This window comes from Acipenser ruthenus, chromosome 31 (assembly GCF_902713425.1).
Source record: "Acipenser ruthenus chromosome 31, fAciRut3.2 maternal haplotype, whole genome shotgun sequence".
Lineage (NCBI taxonomy): Eukaryota > Metazoa > Chordata > Actinopteri > Acipenseriformes > Acipenseridae > Acipenser > Acipenser ruthenus.
In genome coordinates this window covers 12,341,165-12,366,751 of record NC_081219.1, presented here as the reverse complement: position 1 = coordinate 12,366,751, position 25,587 = coordinate 12,341,165, and the positions used below count along the sequence as shown (strand labels likewise).

The 25,587-nt window shown below is 39.9% G+C and overlaps 1 protein-coding gene across 4 annotated transcripts in view; it reads right to left on the bottom strand.

Annotated features, from left to right (window-relative positions):
* Nucleotides 1-11,228: 11,228 nt before the first annotated feature.
* LOC117396887 (nuclear pore complex protein Nup214-like) overlaps nucleotides 11,229-25,587 on the bottom strand; it is a 37,633-nt gene continuing 23,274 nt past the window's right edge. For 3 of the 4 annotated variants that reach the window (XM_059005177.1, XM_059005178.1, XM_059005179.1), the window contains exons 32-36: nucleotides 24,322-24,465; nucleotides 22,290-22,461; nucleotides 20,156-20,298; nucleotides 19,150-19,183; nucleotides 17,389-18,185 (exon numbers count right to left, since the gene is read on the bottom strand). In XM_059005177.1, coding sequence (XP_058861160.1) covers nucleotides 18,152-18,185; nucleotides 19,150-19,183; nucleotides 20,156-20,298; nucleotides 22,290-22,461; nucleotides 24,322-24,465 — 527 coding nt within the window. In that variant the 3' untranslated portion in view covers nucleotides 17,389-18,151. Of the gene's footprint in view, nucleotides 11,920-17,388; nucleotides 18,186-19,149; nucleotides 19,184-20,155; nucleotides 20,299-22,289; nucleotides 22,462-24,321; nucleotides 24,466-25,587 lie in introns of those variants that run through there. The other variant, XM_059005180.1, reaches the window with a different exon arrangement.

The window sequence follows — 25,587 nt, the reverse complement described above, 5'->3', positions numbered from 1 at the left end:
CTAATTATATATATATATATATATATATATATATATATATATATATATATATATATATATATATATATATATATATATATAATTGTTTTTTTTCATCTCAGTTTTTTTTCTTTGTTGTAATTTCTAAATTATGGATTCGAATGGGGAAAAAATTCTCATACAGTATTTAAAAAAACAAAAAACTAAAACATGCAATACTTTTTTAAAAGGTGAAAAACGCCTATCCATGCTGCCTTAAGTTTACATTGCTATTGCTTTTCATTGCAAACTTTTTTGCCTTAATTAGGTGTGTGATGCAGTATCCCTTTCCTAGTGACTACACTATCCCGTATTGCACTCCTAAACCGTATGCAATGATAGTGCTCTCTCCAGTACGATCTGAACAGACCTCCTGTTTTCATGAACTATTCCTCACATTCACAGAACAGATGCGTTTGTGCTGCTTCAGTGCACTCCTCATCTGGTAGCAATCAGATTTAAACCCCCCTTCGATGGCAAAATTAAAATTTCTGAACTGTTCTCCTTTCTGAACTGTTTTCCCTTAAATTGCTAAATTATTGTTCTTCATGTGACTGCCAAAAGAACCCCGCTACAGAGTACTACAAAGATATAATACAGTATTTATAAAGATCATAAAAACCCTTTTCTAATCATTCTGCTCTCGTGACACCTTTGCAGCAGTTATAAGCAGTTGCTATGGGTTGCGCTGAGGATGTGCAAACTGTAAAACAAAGTTCAGAAAAACACTTCTGAAATGAGCCAGTCAGTGCTGTTCAAGCAGCTTCAGCAGACCTTTAAATCACGATGCTGCCACAAGCCGGCTCAGAGACCCCAAGTGTTATTTATGATACCTTGCATTTCCAACCGTTTGCAAGGTAAACGACAACTGAGGGAAAGCATGTAGAGGCGATTATACATTCTGTTATCAATCACTGAACTGTATGACAGTATCATTGTAGACAGGGGGAAAGCTGTGAAACAGTTCAAGCCCTTTGCTGCCAACACTGACCATTTAGTAACCATTTTCAATGTAATAAAAAAAAAAGAAAAGTCACACTGACCGCCATCCACTGTATGTATATAAAAATCGAAATGGGACGGACATATTCACACAGATTCTGCACCTAGACAGACGGGCAGGTATCTCCTTCAATCCATAGATTGTGACAACATTCAAAAACCTTTGCACATCCACTCTGTCCATCCGCAGTGACCTCACTAAACCCCAGACCGTCCCTGCAAAACCACAGCAACTCAGTTTCCAAGTTGCTTGCATTACCTGACACTGAATTGGTGCAGTGCAGTTGTAACGCAGTCCCAAAGCTTAAAATATGTAACACCCATCGGATGTTCCTCACACACTTTATTAAAAAAAAAACCTGTCTGCTTCCAAAATGTGATAATGATTTAGTGGATTTCAGTTCAAGTCTCCTGGCAGCGAAAGCGAGACACTAATCAAATAGGAAAAAAAATGATCATGTGCGTGGAAGATGAATGGGGTAACACTGGCTGGAACGGAGAGAGCTGCGTGAATTTAGCAGAAGATTATGAAAGCAATGAATTAAATCACAAGCCACTTGAATACACACACCTAACCCTGACACCTACATCCATAAATCAATGAAGGATTTGATCCATTTAATTCAGCAATTTAATGTATTGTCTTTTACGGGGCAGAGATGTTTACAAATGCTTCAAAAAGGCACCTGAATGTCCTAAAGCTGTCAACCTGGACTGCAAGACATGACAGTGGATTGTGATGTCATAACTGTTGAGAACATGTATTCTCTTCAACAGTGTGACATCACAGTGGCCTGGAATAAGATTCCCTGCCTCTTAACTCTCCGCACAGATCACTTAGTAATAGAAGAGGGATACTGAATCTTTAAATGATATGCTTCATAATGAATCAACCGCATACCTAAATGCTGTCTCATCTCCACACTGCAGCATACTGTAGAAAAGACTTGATTGCTGGCCTGATACATGGAATAATTATATTCGGTATAATTACTGAAAGAGCTGACCCCCAAGGGTTCACAACACAAACTTCTGGTACTTGATTATCATTACATTTCTATTGTTAGGATGACAAAAATGGTCCTGATGCTGAAAACAACTGCACTACCGTCCCATATTTGAATCTAATAATAAACAAGTTGGATATGGGGATGGGAAAAGTTCAAATCTGCTGTATTTTGTTGTTGAGCATTCCTTTCTGCCTCCTTTTCAACCCCCCTCTGAATATTCATAAAACATTAGCACATGGGGCAAATGCAATGATTGATACACTAATGTTTTATGAATACGGTCCCATGGGCATCTCCAATCTGCCAAGCACAGCAATACAGCTTTCTGTACAATAAGGTTGGAAGAAGAGTCCCTGTTGGTTTTTAATGAGGCAGGCAGCTGCTCAGTAGAGGTTGGGAAGGATGGTAAAAGGGTATTGGGTTACTGCTGTTGTTTTAAAGGGGGGAGAGGGCACCCTGTTTATCAATAGGGGTCGAGTGCTGTCCCTATGGAATAGTCTGTAGAGTGCTGTAAGTGGATTTCCTTGTCTTACCTGCATATGGTGCGTTCTCTTTCTGATACAGGCACACAGAGCTAAATGGTTTTTTCTTTATTATTCCCAGTTAGCCACTGCGAAGATAAGGCAAGGTAAATCCTATCACTCTAAAGGGGAGGGTAATGTTCGGTTGCTGGTGATTTTTTAATTTTTTTTGCACATCCCTAGTATATCTAGGCAGGGCAGCTGATTCTGGGAACTTTATTATTTTTTTTTTAACTTTTCTTACAACAAAAAAAATCTCAGCATACCAGGACAGGAGTTGTGTTTTCAGCTTTTAACACATTGACCTTAAAGGATTATCATTTGAAGAGTACAGATCTCAGTGTCCGATAAAAAGCGCAGTGCAACGTACCTCATTACTGACATACAGCAACGCATCCTTTTATGCACTCGTCTGAAGCCATGAGCGTCACTAATTAAATAAACAGTTGCATGCTGTCTTACATTCTGCATGGTAGGCTGGCTTTGGTAACGTCAGGGAGCATGGCATTGCAGACTGGTAGTGCTGATGAGCTCGGCTTTATCTGGATGAGAACCTCCCTGATCACCGTACAGACTATAGCTGAACTTTAATGCAGTTGCAAGTCAAACTGTTTCTTGCGCTGCTCAGATTTGGGTTTGATACTTGAAATGGTGAACTCAAAAAGGTACATATTTGTGATCAGATCTTCTGCTTGAAAAGTAGTGACTCACGTATTCTACAGGTCTTAGGCCAGGCAAAGTCTTTGCTCTGTTATATTGCAGCGTGAACTATACAATCTTGTCATTGACATTGATACTTGAAAAACGGGACATCACTGGCAAACATTTGAAACTGTGAAAATGCACAATGGAAAACAAAACAGAAAATAAATTATATATAAAAATGCTGAATTATTATCCTTTTTTTGTTTGAAGAATAAAAAACACGTGCGAATGAAAACTGAACAGTGTGTTTGATTGAGACTCTAAACCAATCATGTTTCAGTTGAACCCTATGATAGACCCTGTGTCCGGAACTGAAACTGTGGAATTAAATTAACCTGCACAAATCAATGACATTTCATTCTGTGGTTTTAAAAGGAAAATCTTATCAGAATTCTGATTATATAGACCACATATGGCAATGCAGCTGTGGAGCTACAGTGGCAATGCAATGGTTCTGTACTGAAGGGCAATGGTAGCACAAAGGTGGTAACGAGGCTGCCATTGGTATAATGGCACCCCAATGGTAACATTTTCATGAAAGGCTTGCTGCTATTCTAGAGGCGACAGCACCTCTTTAATTCCTCATTGATTTACCCCAGTAGACCTGGACCTTACCTTGTGAATATCGATTCCTCCTGTGCAGCTGCATCTCTCTGTGGAGGGGTCAATGGGTCCCATCATCCAGCCTTGGCTGAAGTCTCACCTCACCGGCCAATATGCGAGATACTGGTCCACACCTCTTAGCGCTTCTTTAAATGAATCATCTAACGGTTATTCATGCAGTCGCCACACCAATTGAATACATTCCAGTGGCATCGCAATGGTGATGCAGTACCATGGTACCATATCAGGACTACTCTGTGATACCTGTACCAGTTTAAAATATTTTTTGCAATGGTAAGTCTGTTAATGGTTCTGTTAGATTTTCATCATGGTACTGCACAGGTATTATACGGCTATCCCATTGGAAGGTATTGGAAAAAGAAGAGATGATTTCAGGGGTAAAGGGACATTTATACCACCTTAATACAGCGCATTTCATTTCTACAGATGTCAAATAAATCCAGTTCTTTTTATATAATGCAAGACCTGCGTTTTGAACAGCTGCCTGGTGGCTGTCCATCAGTAGATTGTAAGACCTCATAAAATGAAATCCAATCTCGTGTCTCGCTACCACTCTCATGGCTGGCTCCATCTCCAAGGCGCACGAGCAGAGATTATTGCAGGAGAGAGGCGTCGTAAATTCAGTGTGCTAAACATATCATATCTCCTGGCGTTTCCTGTAAAATCCTGTAAAAACAAAAACGCCATTTGGAAAACTAGCGTGACATATTCAAGCCTAAAGCTTTACAATGAATATATATGTTCCTCCCCCACCCATCTCCCCAAGTCTCGACATGGCAAATCCTTGAACTCCACAGAGTTCACAAAACAGTTTTCTAAATTTCTAAAAACATAATTAAAAATAAAATCACCTCTTACTGCTGCAAGTACAAACAGGAGTCTGGTTATATGTCTCTGCCATTAGGGAATATAAACAATATGATAGAAAAACTGAAGGACACTTCAGCTTTAAGTTAATTTCAATTCGCTGAACATCGTGCATTCAGTGGGACACACACTGTGCCTTCTTTCACCCTTGGGCATTGTCATAGCAGTGCGCTTCTCTGCAGCAACAAAGGCAGCACACTCAATTTGTTCAGAGTCAGATGCAATTCTTGTAAATGATCTCTGTTTTGTAATTATACAGGAGGTGTATGGCTCCCAGTGTTTAGCCATCAAAGCCTTACCTTGCACCAAGGATGCTTCCCGCTTCGACCCTATTAACATTTCCAGGAAACTTAATTAATGTACACATGATCGGAGTCTATCTTGCGTGCCTAACAAGCTTATCGTTGTATTATTTCTATCTACTATTGTAGCAATCAAAACAAGACATTCAACACAAATGCAGTGCACCTACCATATACCTATTACAAATCAATTAGCAAACAGAGTCCTTCTGCACAGTTAACCTTTTGCCATACCTCTCGGTACTATTGAAATATTCTCCTTTTACATTGATAAAAATGTTAGCGGAACACTCAATATTTCCAGCTCTGGAAAAACTGTGAAGTTTGAATTCTCAACTGATCACAAAACTCTGTGAAAGAAGCTGTATGTTCAGTTAATAGCAACGCAAACAACTTTCTACAGAATTTCAAATAACTGCAGAGCAATAAAGATCTGTGAATTATCTGCGGATTGAGGATACCAAAAACAATAAAAGGGCCCCTAATCCATCTCACTATCTCCCAGTCTGTGATATTGTACACGCAGAGAGCTCTTTATTAAATCCTGTTCGGTTGCACTTAACTTTCAGATCAATAATTCTGAAACTTCCACAAGCTCCATTTCTTCCACTTGTGCATTCCACACATTTCCCATCTGGACAGCAATCACAACCTGTCCCACACGGTTCTCACATGTCGCTGTCACACCACAATGACAGACCCTTCTGGATGTCAGACGCTCCACAGCTACAGGCTTTTTCAATTACATTCCCCTTTTTGGAGTCAATACGTGCTCCCAGCCAACAATGGTCCAGCACAGAAATCGAATCCACTCCAAGCACAGTCTGCACACAATGCTCTGTAGATTAGCATTCTTAACACATCTCTAGCTTCTGTAGCAGTTGTAAATGGCAAGCTTCTGTAGAATGTCATATAAATGATTAGAACGTTCAGAACTTTCATCCACCAATCAGGAAGCTCCATTGCAGGGCACTATCACACCGCAGTTGACCACAGAACTTTAATAGAAAAGAAAAGATTTTAAAGAAGCAAGGAAAAGGCGAATGAAGCTGTAAATTAGAGATTGAAAATGGTTAATATAACATTAAAAGCTCTGTATACCACTTTGAAATCACATTAATCCTTCATCATTGGATAGCGGCCAACTATCGGACAATAATGGCCTCATCTGTTGCTTAAACATGTCCACTCAAAGTCTCTGGGTATGTAACCTATAAGTTATTACTCTTTAAAGTTATTTCAAGCCTTAAATGTTTTTTCTTAATATTTTGCAATGAATAAGTCTGACTTATTGTGTTTTCTCTACAGCTGTTAGCTACCCAGTGCCAAATATAATAAAGACACTGGTAATTGAGATTATGTTACACTAAACTGCCCAAGAAATCCATTATCTTCCTCACCTTTTTGTACATTTATCTTTTTATTTGGTAGTTCTTTAAAAGCACTTTTAAGGACATCATAATTCAGATGTAATCCCAGTCTATCCATTCCTGGCCACCTGACTCTGTAGTGCTATGATGCCAGATGTTCCACACAAGCTTTAATATATTAGCTAGAAGCAGCTTAGGGGTGTTAGATTGGACTGTGGAGGATCACCACACACAATACACACACAACCAAATTGCACATGTGGATCTGAAGCGCTAAAGCTCGTTTTATATGAACCCCCCTGCCTGGATTTTCAAAAGCTCTACAGATTTAAAAATCTACTCTGGAACACAAAGGATAAATACATAAAAAAAAAAAAAAAAAAAAAAAAAAAAAATTCAGGATAGCAAGAGGGTCGGTGTAGGGACAGTGCCGTAGGGACGCTGCAAACCTAATTCAATAATATTCATTAAAAACATGTTGAAAAAAAGAGATCTGGAGCATGCACACGCCCTCCAACTGGAATCTGCAACGCCCTCTCAGCGGAGAGAAGAACTATTCACTAGATTAACACACAAGCAATCTATCAATTCACCAATCAAATCAGTGAAACGACACAACAGACTGGCTTATTACATAGAATTAAATGAGGTCCAAATACCACCATCCTTTAAATTCACAGGACATCTTAACTGTTTTTATGTACAGAAATGCACTAGAGAGTTATTTGGATGGTATTTAGTATCCACCACTGTCTAGATCAGCTGCCTCGACGTCAGTGTGTGCTGTAAGACTATTTTCTAAGTACTCAATCTTCCTCATTAGAATTTTTTTTTTTTCTGCAATAGTGAATGAGTGAACTGTGTATCTAATGACTGGTGGGTAGAACTTGGAACCAGACTTGTCTATATTGTGAAAAAGAGCATTTGATTTTTCCAAAATGTTTCTTATTGCTTGATCTCAGATGTATGTAAATTAGGTAATTGAAGAGGAATCCGAATCCCACTGTTGTGTAAATAGGGAATTGAGAATTCCTTTTCGGAATCCATATATTTAGAATATTGACTAATTCCGAATTCCTCTCATAGTGACTGTTCCACAGTGTGGAGATGTGATCCAGGCTGGGTAAAACACACACAGTCATACTGCAACAACTGTCCTCAACCACTGGTTTAGTTACAGTAATACTTTATCAGCATTAGAGCAAATCTTAATGTAATGCATGCATTAGCATAACCACAACACTCCCCTGTAATTTGCAGACTCAGCTGCCAACAAGGGGCAATGTGGAAACAGTGTGGAAGCACTTGCAAATGGAAAGCTAATTTTGTAGATAACTGACTGCACATATGCAAAGAGGGGTGCAGTTAATTGACTACCGCATTGTAGGAGTACCACCCCAAAAGCCACAGGTCTATAGCATTAACCTCACACCTACAAAACAAGTTTGATAGCGTGCTTTAGGAAAGTATTTCTCAGCTATTTTTATAATTGGTTTACATTACTATTAAGAATAATCTCCCAAAAAAATGCGGCATTGTGGTATGGTAGGTACTGATTTTTAAAACAAGTTTTTTGCATGGGTATTCTATCCCTGCAATGCAATATCATTTGTATTATTTAAGCCTATTGCCCTCCATCGATCATATGTCAGTCCCCAGCCAAGATCGGCAATTTGGAGGCAACAGGATTCCAAACACGTTTCCATGACTACCTACACTCCACGAGCCAGCCCTTTTACTAGGTCAGCTACTGGCTAATACAATCAATTCTTTGAATTTTGGTCTAAATTGGTTGTGGGTCTATGACGAGAGAGGATCCGGTCTAAATAGAATTAGAAGGACTTTGAAAATGCTGGGCTAATTTGTATCACACAGACCAAAAATACATTTTTCTGATTTCACGTAAGCATTTCAATAGGCTCCATAGCAACACGGGGAGGCAAAGCGACGCAACAAATGATCTTGACTTTGGTTAGATGCCAAATGGTGTTTTTAATGCAGATGTACTCTTGATTCCTTTAATGAAAAAAAAAAAAAAAAAAAACCCTTGACATTCAAAAACCTTTTAGCATACCACTGACGGTTTTGTGGAAGTGTTCGAGCAAATCTCAGCACATTCTAATTTCCTTCCTCCAGCAGTGTAATCATGTTTGCCACCATGCATTTCAAATCAGTGTCAAATCAGCAATGTTAGCGCCCCAGAATGTAGCATACAAAACCAGCAACCACAGCACTGTACTGGAACTCCTCCCACACTGCTCCTCAAATGCTGCAGACAGTGCTAACGAAGGAGTCATTCAGGACCGCCCCAAACGTGCTCCACTGGATTGAGATCTTGTGGCCACACACAATTCTGCCAAGGATGATGCGTGCATTGTCATTTTGAAAGTAGCCTTTGCTATCAGGGTACAAGTGCAGCATTCTTGGGTGGACTTGACCTATTTAATTAATGTAACTATTTAACAATAGTTATAAACAAAATTAAACATTATTTCCCTGAAAAAAGATTTTGAAGTTGAAATGAATGAATTTCAAGAGGAAAAAGCATGAATGTTGTAAGCCATTTAATAAGGTGTTTGAAGACAGATCCATTTAAATCAAGATGAGGATTTACAGTGTTGAATTATTTATTTTTTAGCTGTCATGTGTAATGCAGGCACGTTTCATTTTCTTTTTTGTAAACGTTTAAATCACTTAAAATCTGCTGAATTAAATTAAATTGCCTTTAACAATTAACTGCTATCTAACAATCAAGCACTGAAATAGTGCTTGACATTTAGTAGTAAGCAGTACACAATACACCTTTACAGCCATAAATGTGAAAAAAACACTTACCTGAGAATCACATGGTTAATTTTACACGCACACACCTTAAGTGTCTTACCTGTTACTAGCATTTGTATAATTTTCACTAAACTTTGTTATACATAATTTAGCTTTTCTTTAAGTTTTTAAAATAGAAATGTACTTTCCTTTACAAATTCGAAGGTTTTTGACTAAGCTTTATAAAAAAAAAAAACACAACCAGAGTGCAGTGGCAGCTTGCCTGTTAAATTCTGACAGCTTTAAGAGTCCCATCACCGTATACAGTATGCATGTCCCATGTCAGATTACCTTGCTATAAAGATCCTTTACAAGCATGTCCATCTGTAAAGTTCTTCAAAAACACGTCAAAGAGAAACAGCAAATAAATTGCTTTGTGAGTGATGTCTCTCGAGTTCAGTTTGAGTGCCTGTCCAGCTCCACCATGTAGCTCTTTTGATTTAGCGGTGAAACATCCTATTCAAGGTCGTGTTTTTGAAAAGACTGCAAGGACAACCAGTACTATTCTTTGGTAGTCAAAATGCCGCAAAATGTAGGTGTTTAAATACGCTTAATGCAAACATGTTTAATGAATACAAAACTACTGTTACGGCCTCAGCGTATTCTTTTTCTTTTTTGTATTTTCAATTTCTACGTTTTAGTTAACTGAACTTATTTTTTTTTTTACCTTCTCGTCTGTGACATTTTATTTTAGGTACGGCTCTTAAAAGAACTTCCTGGTCGTCGGTTTGACTCGTTGAGCCAGATCTCGGTTGAACGACTGGTGGCTAAAACTGAACTGAAACGCGTCTCACCCTCAACTCATAAAAACTATGGCACCCTGCACTGCACAGAGGTCATGTGAAGACTGCGAGCTGTGCCCCTAAACACTAAAACCGCCCTTCAGAGGAATTCCTGCAGCAATGGCTATATTTATTTGCCCCGAAGAGAGCTGGCAACCAGACCATGGCCATCTGTCCTGGTCTATAACTGTAATGCAGGCTTGAAGTGCTGTAGTCTGTGGCACTGGACAATACCCACCTCCTTCGAATTCCTGACTGAATAAAACAAGCAGCAGACAAGAGACAGGCCCACAGCAGTAGTAACCTGTAGCAACAGTGGAATGGTTTTAGATACCGTACCTAGCGATCATACAGATCTCGAGGAGCAAGGTATGAGTGTTCTCAATTCCTTCAAATTTACAAAGGGTACCCGGTCTCTGATTTGCTAACTATGCTACTTTCTCTACGGTTTCAGATTTAAAACTGAATTCACTGCACTGAGCGAGTCGGCACAGGTCTTAGATGTGAGGCATCAATTGTCTTGTGTATGAGGAGATAGAGCTGGTTTCAACATATATCAATAAATAAATCAGTAATAAAATATTCCCTTATATATTTTTTTCAATTCTTCTGAAAATCCCCTCATCTCCCCTGCTCTTACTAATCCATTTGAACACTTAAATCCTTCTTTTGAGAAAATTTGTTCTAATGAACAATATTAAAGTGATAATAAAAAAAAGATTGGATTTAAAAGACGTTTTAATCACCAGACTGGGGTTTTGACAGAAGCGGAGAGATAAAAAGCCAGCATTGTCCTATTGAACGATTCTACTGGATTTCCTTCTATTAAAAATGGATTTCCTTCTATTAATATTTATACAAGGGAGACAGTGGCAGGGTGCGCTTCAGACAGAAGCACCGTCACCCTGCAAAAATGACAGGAAGAAATGGGGTGCTCTGTATGTTTTATTGAAGACTGGCATTGCGCTGGAAAGAACTTGGGAAGCCCTAGTTAGGCTGTATTAGGGAGGACAGTTACTCGGCATGGAACAGAGCCCTGCATGTATTACAGTGGATAAGAAGGACATCTCAAATCATAATACTGGGAGGGATTTACCCTTAAGTTGAAATCAGCCCTTTATTTAAGTTAAAATATCCCAACTTAAATAAGGGACGTGCAGTATGAAAACACATTTATGGTGCAAAAAAGCAAATAAGCAACAGGTGTACTCTAAGTTTTATTTTGACCTTAAATTCAATAACGTCAATAAATTAGAACCCATTATCCAGTAATTCACATACATCCACAGTTGATCATATTTGTTTGCCGAGACATATTGGTTAAATGCTGTAAACATAAAAAAATGGGTCCAGCGCAAGTCATCTCGTACAGCTGGATTACAGTCAATTTAAGGCTGTATCACGTTAATGGAAATATCAACTATTTACAAGTATCTCCTGAACACTGGTCTGGTACTTTGCCATGCACTTCTAGTATTCTGAAACAGTACAGGGGCTTGTTTCTACATATCACCTCATTCACCCGACACTATAATTCATCATTAGGGTATCTTACATCTCCTCACCTTGCCTGTGCGTCTTAAAACATTACATACAAATGAAATAATAAATCTGCAGTTCATCCCATCACAGAATCCCCTCCCCACATGCAGTGGGTTTGCCTTGTCAGCGACAGTGGCGGAGAGGAGACACGTATTTGTTTTTAATAAAGAGCATGCCCATGGTGTTTAAGAAGGTGAACAGTACAACCACATATTTCTGTTTCGGCGACTTGTTTTATTTGACATTTTGGATCTTTATTTATGTGCTTTGTTTAAAGGGTTACAAATACAAAAAAAAAAAAAAAATAAATCGATGCTGATTCCTATTGCAGTTATGTCCATCTTTGTCCCAATCTGGAAAAGCATAAAAAAAAAACATTAGACAGTAGGCATAGGTTCCATAGGAAACCTATTCCTGGAAAAATAAAATGCTACTTTCTGTACTTTTATTTGTGGGAATCATTCATTGCCACAATTTAATTGTCCACAGTTGAGCCATGTTATAATTGCCCAGGCTGTTGTACTGTGCATGGTTCTCATATGTAACTGCACATGGACAGCAGTACTACTCCTTGTACATCAACTCCACATGTTTACGAGACAATCTATATCTGCTTGCAAGTATCTGCATTATTGATATTCAATAAAAATAAATGTTACAGCGATATAGAAATTTAATACATGTCGGTCGATTGACTGTTAAATCTGTACTGACTCCAAATCCGCAGGTTTTGATACATCAGAATTGTACAGGTAGCCTGCAGATCACTGTTCAGGAGGTGAAGCCTAATGAATTGGCTACAACATGCCATGTGTTTAGCAGAACAGCCCACATGGCCTTCAATGCAATGTTACAAATAATACCTAACACTGCATATCCATAGTTATATAAAGCCTCTTTTCATGCCCTTTTAGTACATTAAAACACTACACTGCAATCAAAATAACTTCTTACCATTCAATAAAAAAAAAAAAAAATGAATCATTCTGAACACAATTTTATTCAGCAGGTTTCAATTCTTAATATTCAGGAGAGTATCCGCAGTGTTCCATCATCCACCCGATGAAGGTGGTTTTTTTTCTTCTGCTTTATTAATCAATAAAAAAAATTTTCAAAAATCACCAGCTGGCCTAAAACCCATTAAAACACACTTGAGAGTAACAGACATCATGTTAGAATCTACAAAACGAATCCCCTTTATGATCAGCATCAGATGCCATTTCACACATCAATTCAGCCAACCCTGTATTACAAAACAGATTCCTCCTTTGCAAGCTTTTGCATGCGTTAAACAGTGCACAGTGTGAAAAGAACACCCTGGTTCTTTGCAAGATCTTTTTAACCTTGCCCCTTCCAGGTGTAGGCAGGCTGCAAGGTTCTGGCGTAACACCTGCTTGGAGAGTTGTCATTTTTAGAACACGCACATGAACAGTTTGGCAAAGAAGACGATCATTGGGAGAATCTCAAGAAAAAGGAGAAAGTGAAGCAACACTAGCATCTTCGATATCCAAGTTGAAATAAAGTGAAGATTTTAAAAGACCTACTGTGTAGTCCCCTTACCTGCATCAAAGGGTTAAAAAGACTGGCCGATATGTTATCGGTGGTTTTCTTTTGGATAGAGTTTGGGAAATATTTTACTGCACACTGTAGAAATCTTGCACTTGTTCCAGACGTTTGTATGCCTCGTGGGTGCTATCCTTTCCCATGACTGTACAGACTCCCTTTTCAGCTGATTGCAAAAGTGCGATAGGCTAAGCAATAGCGTTTTGACAGACTTGCTGTTTCATCAAAAAGGATATTGCTTCTAACCCCATTTGCCACATTTAAGAATGGTGTAGTGGAAATTATTTACATTTCAATTTAGTAATGCATTGGTCTATACGGTATGCCGGTGAATAAAAAGTAGTTCAGATGGATACAGAGGGCACCACTAATGCATCTCAGTTCCTGCAAGTTCCTGGGAGGCATGTGATGGCCATGAAATGCATTAGTGGCACCCCTACAACTTTCTGAGAAACCTTGATAACAGAAATGCCACATTTGCTTGTATGCTGTGTTTACACCTAGTGTACACAATCTCACTTCAGATCTTGTAACACCAGACAACTTTGCAGGCAACTCCCTATGGGGGGCATTTTCAAGCGAATTTCGCTAAGCAGCTCAAATCAAGAGTGCATAGATGTTGTGACTGGGGGGGGGGGGGTTAAGCCATCACCACAGACAGATATTGAACCACACTATTTTAGGTCTAGCTCAGCTGGAATTTGTTCCATCTCGGCTTCTTAAACAAGGAGCCCCCCTCCCACAACACTTGAGAGACACACAGTTGTTAAACTCTAAAATCGGCAGCCTCCACGCACCCATCCTTCAAAACGCAAGATCACAGTAATTTCTCTAAAAGCTTGGTAGCAACCCAGACACAATCTCTGCAAATCACCTATAATCATTTTCACCCTGCTGCCTGGAGCATCGCCAACACACTGATAAATCAAACCCCAGCAGGATAAAGAGCATGTGGACACGTGGCACTGCAGATCAGATACCAAACATCAGCGTCCACCTGACTGACAAGCTGTGCAGCACAGGTCCCTTACATTGAGGTGCTGCAGGATTTTGGAAGCAGTGTAACATTGCAGTAGTACTGATGTGTCCTTTTAACTCATATGCAATAGGTAAGGCATTAAAACAGTTACCGAGTCCCATACACTGCAGTAACACTATTTTGTTTTAGAGCCAATTATTATAGGTCATAGGAGGAAAAAAACTAAAACACAAGGGATATGCAGGCTCGGGTCACATTCACTATGAAAGCAGTAACACACAACAGGGTGTTTGAATATGGTCCAGTATCTGCATGCCAAAAGGTTTGTTTACAGCTGAAGCCTGGGGATTTTGGACCATATCTGAACATCCTGGAGTGTGCTGGTAAAATTACACCACTCCCAACCCATTCCCAGAGTGAACTGGCTGTCAAGTGAATCAGGCAGAATAGTTCTAAAAAGTTACAAGTAGCTTTTCGGCCCACATTTGAGCAAAGTGCATTTACTGTACATGTCACACCCAGGGTTCAAAAAGGGACTATTGAGAACATGCGACACAAAATGTGACACAAACAAAAAAAAAAAACATCATCCCAATTCAATATTAGCAGAAACTGGTCTTTTAAAAGTACCTGTACTGTAATAAACGTCACACTGAATAACATAAGCAGCTGCAGGGCACGGCATTGAAGTGTTGGAACACTGTGCAGATCAACAAAAGTGACACATTCATCTCCACACATTTGTGCAATAACATTATTTGTCTACACTGGCTGCTGCTGGCGAGGTAACACGCCACGTTCGTGGCTTCTCGTGCTAGGATCTGACATTCCTTACCTTGGCTAAGTGAGCTTTCACTTTATACAGGAAGTGAGCAGGTTACTTTGTAGATGTAGCAGGGTAGCAAACATTATGTTAACACATTTAAAAATAATAAGAATAAAAAAAAAAAAAACATTTAAAATTTACTTCCAGAAAGATAAGCACCATTGGTGTGACTGACACCAGAATTAGCAACAAAAAGATGACAGATAGACAGACAGATACATACAAGAGTACAATCATACCGCGTTTGTGCCGGTCTGCCAAGCCTGATATTGACTTGCCATGATAATGCAAAATGGAGTGAAGTCATTTTAGTTTCTTGGTCAGTTTAAGCAATTTTAGTTTCGGTCAGTGACTTGAGGCGATACAATAAAACTCAAGACGCAGCTGTAACAAAGCGCTTGGTATTCAAGAGATCAAAGACTTGACTTTTTTTGCTTTGATGTTTTCTGAGAAGGTTCTGATCGTTCTTGTAAAATGCATGAACTGCAAATGAAGAAAAAAAAACAAAACTCTGTTCTCCTTGTGGTGCACAGCGAGATTGCCTGATCTGCTCTTAGTAACGACCCTTAGCCAACATGGACACGGGTTAAAATTAAATGAATGTAATTAAAAAAAGAAAAAAAAGTGTTGGGAATTTGGGAGAAGGTTGTGTGAAGATTTGGTGGGGAGGTCACAATCAGTTTACCAGGAATCTGTTTTTATTCAGTCAATCTGCACATTTTCTGGCCATCAGCAACACATGAAATCAGAGATTAACAGCGGAAACTGAAGCGGTGTCAGGGCGTTGCTGACAGGGTGAAGTGTTCTGCAGCTAAATCTAAAGCCACATGCTAGGGCTCTCATCCCTTCCATTGCCTACCCAGACGCTGTCACTTCTGAAACTCGGGAATCATTCAGGAGAACTTTTCAGGGTCAAGGAAAAGCGTTTAAACAATGCCAACAATTCCTCCTCAAGGGGCTGTCTAAAAGAATTGTTATTTATAAACTGGAATTAGGCACCCATGGAGCTAACAGCTGCAAGGCTAGTGTACCTTTAGCATGGTAGCAATGTGATTGTAAAAATTTAAAAAAGCCATTAGCTGGCACCAACAGACACATGTGCTAATGAAGATCACTGTGGTGTCTGAGATTGGACTGGTTTGTTATTGTGTGAACTGGATAAGACGGCCAGTCAGATGTTTGGTAACAATGCAAATCAGACAAGGTTTCTATGGCCAATCAACAAACATATCAAAACGATGTAAAATATTTATGAGGTTGTTGTAAGATTTCATAAAGCTAGCAGTTTCTAATTCTCTAGCAGGAAGTCAGGTGTTACTGCAAAAAAAGGTTTTCTTTAAAATTGCATGAAATGCATCTTTGCTCTATTATACAGTACAGCTAACTGCATTAAAGCCAGTCAACATTTGACTGAATGCTGCACGGTCAAAGCACAGCCTAAATGCAACTACCACAAACAGCATGCCAGAACACAGACATGTGGGCTTATTTCAGTCGTTACTAAACACTGGATTGGAAACGTTGCAGTAGATCTTTCATTTAATTTTTGGCTACACCTCCCATCAGTGCTTCAGATGTATTAACGTAACATTATATTAAAAAGAAAAAGTCAATACAGGCATTTCCAAAAGTGTTGCAAGAGGTATTAAAAATAGAAGCATCGGCTCACACCATCAAGCAAGGCTGCATTACACTCATGCCGACAAACCCCTATTAATAGCAACACTACATGCAACTGGGCATCGTTAATAGAGGAGCGCAACTGAACAGAATTGAGGCATCGCGTTCAAACGAGCATGCAATAAATCTTGAAGGAATCAGTAAGTTTGGCTTTCTAGTTAAAATCTTCATACAATTGGGTTTTAATTTATTTATGAATTAATCTTGAAGCACATTACATTTTCACACAGTAGACAATGTATAACTGAAGCCACCAGCACAGGAGGTCTTGCAAGCGGCTGAAACGAAGTGGCAAAGAACTGAAGTTTCCACTCGGAGAAGCATTTTAAAAAAACACTTAGTCAGAAAAAGTATTTGTTAACTCAGTAAGCAAAACTTCAAAGAAACAGGATTTTTTCTTGATTTCCTTTTAAAAGTTACTGTAATATTAAAACTCAAAGAAATGCTACAGACTTCTTTTGGTAAAACATATAAAGCATTTATTGAGCATTGCCCTAAAAAGCATAAAAAACAATTAATAAATTATATCCAAGACAAACTATTGCACATTTTAAACCTTAAGGTCACATTGCCTAGTATACAAAAAACCTTATCAATAAATATTTTTGCTTGCGTATTAGAATGTAAGTAGCTCAATTGTTAACCTGCATGTCAGAAACAGGTATGAACACTATATCCATTATTAAAGCCTAATGAAATGTTTGGGAAGAAACATGCATTTCTTAGGAAAAGCGACCTTTATAATAATTATAAAGAAATGACCCCCCACCCCCTCCTCCCCCCCCCTTTAGCAATGCAAGGTACAGAGTAGCCGTAGCTATGCCATGGTCGCTATCAATCTGCAACAAAGCCAAGATGTGAGGTTCAAGAGACAGTTCCTAGCAAACACCTATTTATAGACATCCGAGAGCAAACAGTTGAGGAGAACACGACACAGGCCACTCCATTCTTTAAGTGCACACCATAATAGACATTCTTTCCCCTTTAGCAATGCACCTACATAGACATCCGCACACTGTCGAGCGCTATCTCTCCAGAGGAATGCTCATCACAACAATCAGTCCCTCCAGCTACCCTTTAAGGGGTTTTGTCTGGTGGCGGACACACTAATCTGTGATTTTCACTAATCTGCCACAGCATGCTTGGAGATACAGCCGTGATTCTCTGTTTCTTAGCAGACGCCCCTTATATTATTATTTATTTCTTAGCAGACGCCCTGTACCAGTGGCGCTGATCCTTTTCAGTTTAAGAGGACTGTCACAAACACTATTCTCACTGATAATGCATCAATAATCATTTGCAGTAAAATAAATAAAGAGCAAAAACAAATCGTGATAATCTCTTATTGTTTCAATCCTGAATTATTACAAGCTTCATTTGACTGCATGCTGCATGATCAAAGCACAAGCTCCCTTGCAGCTGTGACTCAGAACAGAAATTGTGGTCAATAAGCAGTAGCTTTTTAGAGCTTGATTGCAGATTGCAGATTGCAGAGGCTGGCGCACAGTTGTGTGGCTGACAGCAGATTCTATAAAATCTAACTTCTCCAACCGCCCAGTGACTGAGAAGATCTGGGAAAACAAAAGTCAACCAAATGAAAAGTCTGAAAGGATGATGAGCCTGTATTTGTGCTGATGTAGTTTCTCAACCTGCTTGAAACTGATATTGTGTGATGCGGTTTTACTGGACACGAGTTTTGAAATTAATTTGATCCGCAAGATTTAGAACCGCAACGTATGTCGATGCTGTGCATATCGTATCAGGCTTAATGAGCAAAGTGTTCATTAAGAAACACAGGAAAGAGCAGTCAGGCGATGAATACAAGATATTAAAATATGCTATTGAAAGGGATTAGCCGTTACCACACAGAGACACACTTAGGGCAGGCATAGATTAGGAGCACGACTAAGGCCCTGTCTACATTAGTATTTTCAAACTGTGTTAAGGGTTTAACACAGTTTGCATCCACATTAAAACACGATTTGTAACCGTGTTCAAAAAACAAGTTTGAAAAATCGGGTTAGTTAACATGTAAATCTGGATGTGAAGTGTGCTACAGTTTGATTCTGGTATCCTCCAAAATGCCATACTGCTTTGAGCTGTATGAGACTGCATAGATTGAAAGATCCAGGTAGTAAACAGTAACGCGATTCTGACAGGAAAGTTAACTTTTAATAAAAATGAACGTTACTTGTTGTATTGCTGCTTTTAGCATCCAGTTCAGTAGTGCTTGTTGTGGGCAGACAACAACCAGGTTAAACTATCCCAGTTTCATACCTGCAATCTGGACGCTCTAACTCTGCTGGGCTGGTTTTCAGGGAACCCGGTTTTGAGCTAATATGGACAGGGCCAAAGTGACTGCAGCCCAGAAGTCACATCTAGCAAGGTTTGACTGCTTCGTCTTTATTACAGTGAAATGTCAAAGAGAGGATTTGTATGCATTTACTGGTCTTTAACCATTAGCATTTTAAACCACAATAGTGTATATACTGGTGGCTTTTGTGTGAATACCTGATTTCCAAAAGAGATACTTACTGATTGGAGGAGCTGAACCCGCTGCTTCCAAATGCTAAAAAAACACAACACAAGAAAGAAGAAATTGGTTAGCTTATTGATTGCAATAGCAAAAACCTTCATATTAGGAAGCTAAATCAAATTAACATAAAAATACATAAAGTAAATTCATAACAGCTTGAGTAGATTCGCAATATGAAGCTTTCTTTTGTTTTGTTTTAACTAACGTAAGTTACAAACACATTTATGCAGCCAGCTTGTTATCACAAAAAGTGTCAAACACTGCATTTCTCCCCACCAGCAATCCAAACAAAACAACAATTGTATTTTTTAGTAAAAGGGTGCAGCTGTATAGGTTTCAAAGATCCAGGAGTGTGGTGTTTGGCAGCAGTGTTAGGAAAGCTTGTCCTTCAGGATGCAGGTTAATAAAGTCGGAAGGAGGGAGCCCACAGAACTCCAGGGTCCCAAAGGTAACAATTACACCTCTGACCTGCCGCTGGAGAAGAAAGGCAACGGACTGTGCTTGAGGGGAGTCCAGGCTAAACCCTAAACACAGGTTCTGACGGGATTGGGGAAAAAAGGAGCTTGAAAAAAAGAAGTCACTGAGTTTCAAATGAAACCACACAGTAGTGGATTACAGAAATCAGGCATCTCCTTTTTGATAGAATATTGTACATACATACCCAAATGTTAAACTACGCCGTCGACTTGGCTTTATTTTGGGATTCCAATTGTGGAATATAAACACCCTTAACAGTATGTGTATTCCCCTATGAACTACCGGCAACTGAGTCTGGGGTCCCTTCACTCGCTTTAATAATTTGAATAGTGAGGATATGTTTCAGTTCTGTAGGTGGTCTGGCATTGTGGGCTGCTGTCATTAGAAATGTCCGTGTTTGGAATGACTGCATTCTGCAATCCTTTTTTTATTTCATTTTTAACAAAAGAACTCAAATACTTTTAATAGATTTATTTAAAGGTTTAGGAAACTAAACAGTATGAAGAGACCAAGCTAAGAGTTGCTCACCTCCTCCAGTTGATCCGAACCCAGTGAACCCAGTACTCTGCTGCCCCCCGAATCCGGGGCCCTGCTGGGCCAGGTTCCCGAAAGAGGGGGCGTTCTGGCTGGCTAGGCTGCCGAAGGTCGGGGCGTTGGAGGCGGAAGCAAAGCTGCTTAGAAAATACAAATCCAGACGTTAAAAAAAAAAAAAAAAAAAAAAAAAAAAAGGAAAAAAGAAAAAACAGCAGCAGCAGGACAAACATTTTAATGTGAAGTGTTCCTATGGGAATTAGAAAGAGTGAAAACCCTTTGCAACTTAAGTTCCCCTCCAAGACAAGGCCCCTGAAGGAAGCTTAAAAGGATATACTTCATCCATGATACCAGATTGCAGCCCGGATATTTTCTCTGGTTTCACAGCCCCTATTAGCACGAATCTTGGACTACCAACATGTTAACTTGGACAAGGTTGTCCAAGCAGACAAAGGTTTTGGCATTAGCCGACAGTTTTAAATGCCAATAAAGGCATAAGGAGAAATGCTTGCTTTCTTGACTTGCTCTCTATACCCTTCCTGTTTATGGCTGGCCACTACGTCACTATGTGCTACTACTTGGGAGAAGCAAGGGGCTTAATTACAGATTCAGCTTGTGGGTTTTTTCCTCGGCTGCAACAGAGCTTAAAAAGAGGGGGCAGTCCTTCCTTTTCTTTTGTTGAATATCTGTAGTTTATTTGCCTGTATTGTATATTTCTATAACAGAATATTTCAAAAACAATGATATAGAAGTAAAAACTGCTGCTTCTTATTTGTACAGACACCAGTTCCAGTGTTGCCATCAGGCCATGTGAGCCACCACACAGGAAGCGACTCAATACCTGGAACAAATGATTCTTTGCTTTGTGCTTAAAAAAAAAAAAAAAACTTCCACACAAGAAAACTAGCACCAGTGATAACTCTGCTTGGTTAGCAGTCATTCAATAGCCTTGCATATATGCAGTAAGATAATCCACCAGACTGAAGTCCCTCATGAGCAGAAGGGCCGAGTGGGTTATGTTAATCTGAAGGCAGGAGGAGACAGGGGATTATCTCTCATAATCCACTGCTTCCAGTAATATATCATTTTTAACATTACATGACTGGGACAGGAAGCCTGGAAACACAAAATCAAATTGTAATCATCCTCTCTTTGGCTGGCTGGCTGTTGTTAATATGGGTTCTGCCAAAGGCTAGAATAGTTTTGGCAATGGATTAAACCTCTGGCTGTGTGTGTGTGTGTGTGTGTGTGTGTGTGTGTGATTCTAGAGGCTGCTCTCAGGCTAAAACATAATCAGCTTTTTCTAAACAGTCTGTAGTTAAACACATTTTTGATTCGATCTCTGGCTATCTTAGTGTCAGGATAATAATAGCTGTACATGTAAAAGGTTGGAAAAAAAGACACTTAAGATATACACCTAGCATATGTAGCACACTCTTTACTCCTGAACAGCAGTCACGCTATTCCCTAACAGGTATTCTGTAATTATAAAAAGGTGCACATCCCGGTTTATTTCAGTTTCAATAAGCAAGACCTGGAAGACTGTCAGTGGACATATGCTTTCCAAGAAGTGGTATTAAAAAAAAAAAAAAATCATGACTGAGGGCCATTCTGGAGACGGCTTCCATTTTCCAACTCCAATACCACTTTCCTCTGATACTGGTGGCAAACTCTGAGGAATAGTCAATGATCCCTTTCCCCTTTCACAAAGGCACGCACTTAGCTGACCTTTGTAAAACTTTGCTTATGTTTGCTAGAAGCAATTCCATACAGCAAGACACAAAAGCAGGACAGGCTCTCGCATACGTGCATAATCTTAAAACTCGTATAAGAAAAAAACATGTGCTTTTTTTGTACTCAAGTGGATTTCTGTGCATTGTAACCTGGCCCCTGAGGATAATAAAGTAAAACGTATAGTCTTATAAAACATTTTTAGCACAGCATAGGTTAGATTGGATTAACTGGTCTGCTGCTTTGGAGGCATCTCCACACAGTACTTGAGTGGTCAGTTGTTGAAAGAGTTGATTGTGTCTTCATTGTCTGTACCACCACCCATATCCCTTCCAAAAACACAGCATCCAAAATGTGACGCTGCACCTAGAGGCTGCCCTCCTCTGCCCTGGTTTCCTACCCGAATCCTCCTGCGCTGGCAGCAGCCGTCCCCTCACCGAACACTTTGCCTCCCGTCGAGCCCAGAGGACTGGAAAAGGTCGGGGCTGACCCGAATGCTGGCGACCCTCCGAAGGAAGGAGAGCTCCCGAAGGCAGGAGGGCTGCCAAACACCGGAGCAGCACCAAAGCCACCTGAGCAAAACAGAGGCAAGAACAGGAAGCAGTTAGACAAGAGGAGAATGCAAAACACAGGAGCTCAGCTTCCAGACTACAGGGCAGGGCAGTGCCACAAGTGTTTCAGTGCTTCAGTGCTTCAGTGCTTCAGTGCTTCAGTGCCCCCCCCCCCCAGCTTGTAACTGTGTAATTCCCATTCAAGTATCCCACAAGGTTTTTAATTGGTCTGGAAAGACTGCAAGGGTGATCTGTAGTCTTAGGTAGCAAGCACAGTCAAAACAGAGCACAATGTTGTGTTTTAAACATGCAACATGTTTAAATTAGCAGAAAACTTAAGTGTCTTTGTAATTGCTACTATCTACGTAAACTTTTTTTTATGACTAAGAATATCATGATAACATGTACCTGTGGACAGCTGTTTTGTTTTTTTTTTAATCTGCAAACATTACCTATAATACAGCACATTGAGAATATCATTTAGATAATACTCTGCATTAAAAGCCCATTGTGGGGGAAAGGTGAGAGGCCCATAGCTATGCAGACTCCAGCTCTTGCAAGCTCAGAATGGTTTAGCCACATGAGAACCTAAACCACACGTGTGAGTTTCTGTGCCGTCTAACCTGGCCCGCTAATGGGGAATTCAGGTGAACAGGATGAGACTAGTATCGATACAGACATTGCAGGGTCTAACTTTGGAAGACTATCTGTACACCGCAAATTAAAGAACCAGCTGTAAAAAAAGGATTAAGTTAAAAGGGATGCTTGTTATTGGGTCTGGTATAACATTTTAATTATTAATTACTTATAGCAGCTTTGGGAAAAGTGTGAAGTCAAGAAAAAAAACAACACAAATCTGCAATGCAGCAAGCACCACACACAAAGTTACATTCATTATATTGCTTATATAGTGTAATGCATATTTCTGCATAATCGGGTCGTCCATTTGAATAATGACTGCAGCATCTTAAGGGATATCCTGTTGGACATCAGTTAGTTATTCTGAGTGCTTCCTCAGTTTGGGAGTTAAACTGGGCACTCTGCTACAAGCCTTTGCAGAACATGCAGGCTAGTTACCCAGTTTGAAATTTCAGTGCGTTTGCTGCAACAGCTCTCAGTAAATAATTGAAACGGTAAAAGGGGTCGAGTTACACAGGTGATTCTCATTAAAAGAAAGCACACGTTTTCCTGTCCTGTTTTGAGATGCTAACCTCCAAAACAGCTACGAGGTGTACGAGATGTGAACAGCAATTAAATCAAGCAGGTCTCCACCGTGCTGGTTTCAAAAGAGAAATGCACTGGAGAATCTTAAACGAAACCAGGAGACGTTGCTGAAGTTCGCGCCGCAAAGCCACAGTTCACTTCCTTTCTGTAATCTTACACGCTTACCACGCACACACGCACACACACACACTGAAGCATGCAGATCTAGCCAGGCAGACAACTGCTACCTTTAGATGCACCCACAGTCCAGCAGTCAAAGACTGCAATGGATGAACAAACAGCTTTTTAAGCTGCATTGGTTTGCCACCATTATTGAGAAGTTAGTTGCTGTTTTATAATAAATAAAAAAAAAAATTATGGGGCACTGATCTAAAGGAGGTGTTCAAGACTGGATAAGTGGCCTTCAGCAAAGCTCATGACTGAGAAAGGACTTCAATTAACCAGCTTGGTACAGTAACAAGTGATGCATAATCAATATCAATGCACAGGCCATCTTTGGCAAAAGTAGCAGGTACAGTCAAAAGTGCAAATAAATTGATGGTGTGATTAAACATGACACTTAATGAGCAGAAGCATACTAAAGCTGTGTCTTTTGCAGTCTGGTTAAACCCATAAATATGTTTATCCTTCTGTAGAAAGGAATGCTCAGCTGCTTACCTGCTTTCACCGGGCTGGTGAAGGAGCCGAATCCTTGCGTGGCCACGCTGCTGGCTCCTGTACTGAAGGTGCCGCTGGGTTTCTCCCCAAACGAGGAGCTCCCGAATCCCTTCGCACCGCTATTCCCAAACAGGCTGTTAGCTCCTGCGGAAGAGGACACATTTGTTTGATTCTCTTTAATGCCGGACAGGGTTCAGCTCCCCCACCTGTATCATTTTTAAGCTATCACTAACTCTCAACAGCACCATCTGCTGTCAAAGGCAGGAACTGCAGTATTGTAGGCTCCTAAAAGAAGACAGTTCTTCAAATACCACAACCACAGGAGGGCAACTAACAGCTAACAGCTGCATCTTTAATAAAATATCACCAACAAAAGAGCTGACCGGAGGCCGATTGATTTCCTGCTGCACGTATTGTACTTTGTGAGCAACTGCCTTAACCTAACAGGAGACTTTATTGTGGTTCGATTTTTTAGATTTCTATCTGACTGATCTGACACAGACAATACAGGAGTTGGGCATCAAACAGGGTCTTGGGGCCACCATGGGCAGAACTGATTAACATTTCTTCCATTCCTTCAGTAAAATTGGGGGAATTCTGCAGCAAAATCTATTCTCTAGAATCACACAGTCATCACTTTAGAAACATCAGTAATGTAGTCTTCTGACACGGTCCAACGGAGTGCCTTTCAAGTCATCTATCAAAGTCTGTTACACCTTGGTCGACGAATGAAACTAACAAGCAACAGGGACACGCAGCTTTTATATAGTATTATATATACAAGTCACAGATGCCCTTTGCAAGACAAATGATTCAGCGATATGTGGGGCAGCCAACAAAAGCGTCTAGAGAGCCGACTGGATGAAGCATTCTTGTGCTACCATTCTCCCAGTCTGCATGCATGGGTGATTAGCACCCATGCATGCAGATGTCAACGGCACCCAGTTAAACTGCACTGACAGTTCAATTATGAAGGAGGTTTTTTTTAATTTTAGTAGGTCGCCAGTTCGTTTTTTTGTTATTTTCTCCCCAATGTAGTAGTGTCCAATTATTTTTAGTCTCAGCTCACCACTGTCACCCCTGCGCTGACTCGGGAGGGCCGAAGACGACCAAAATTTCCCCTCACTGATGGATTAAAGTTAAAAACAAGGACAATTAGAAAATACTAAAGGATGTATTTATACTGACCAATTAGTTTTTTTTTTTGTTGCTGCATCACAAAAAGTATGGTGTGCACACACCCTGTTTTTACCGCAAAGTATTTTT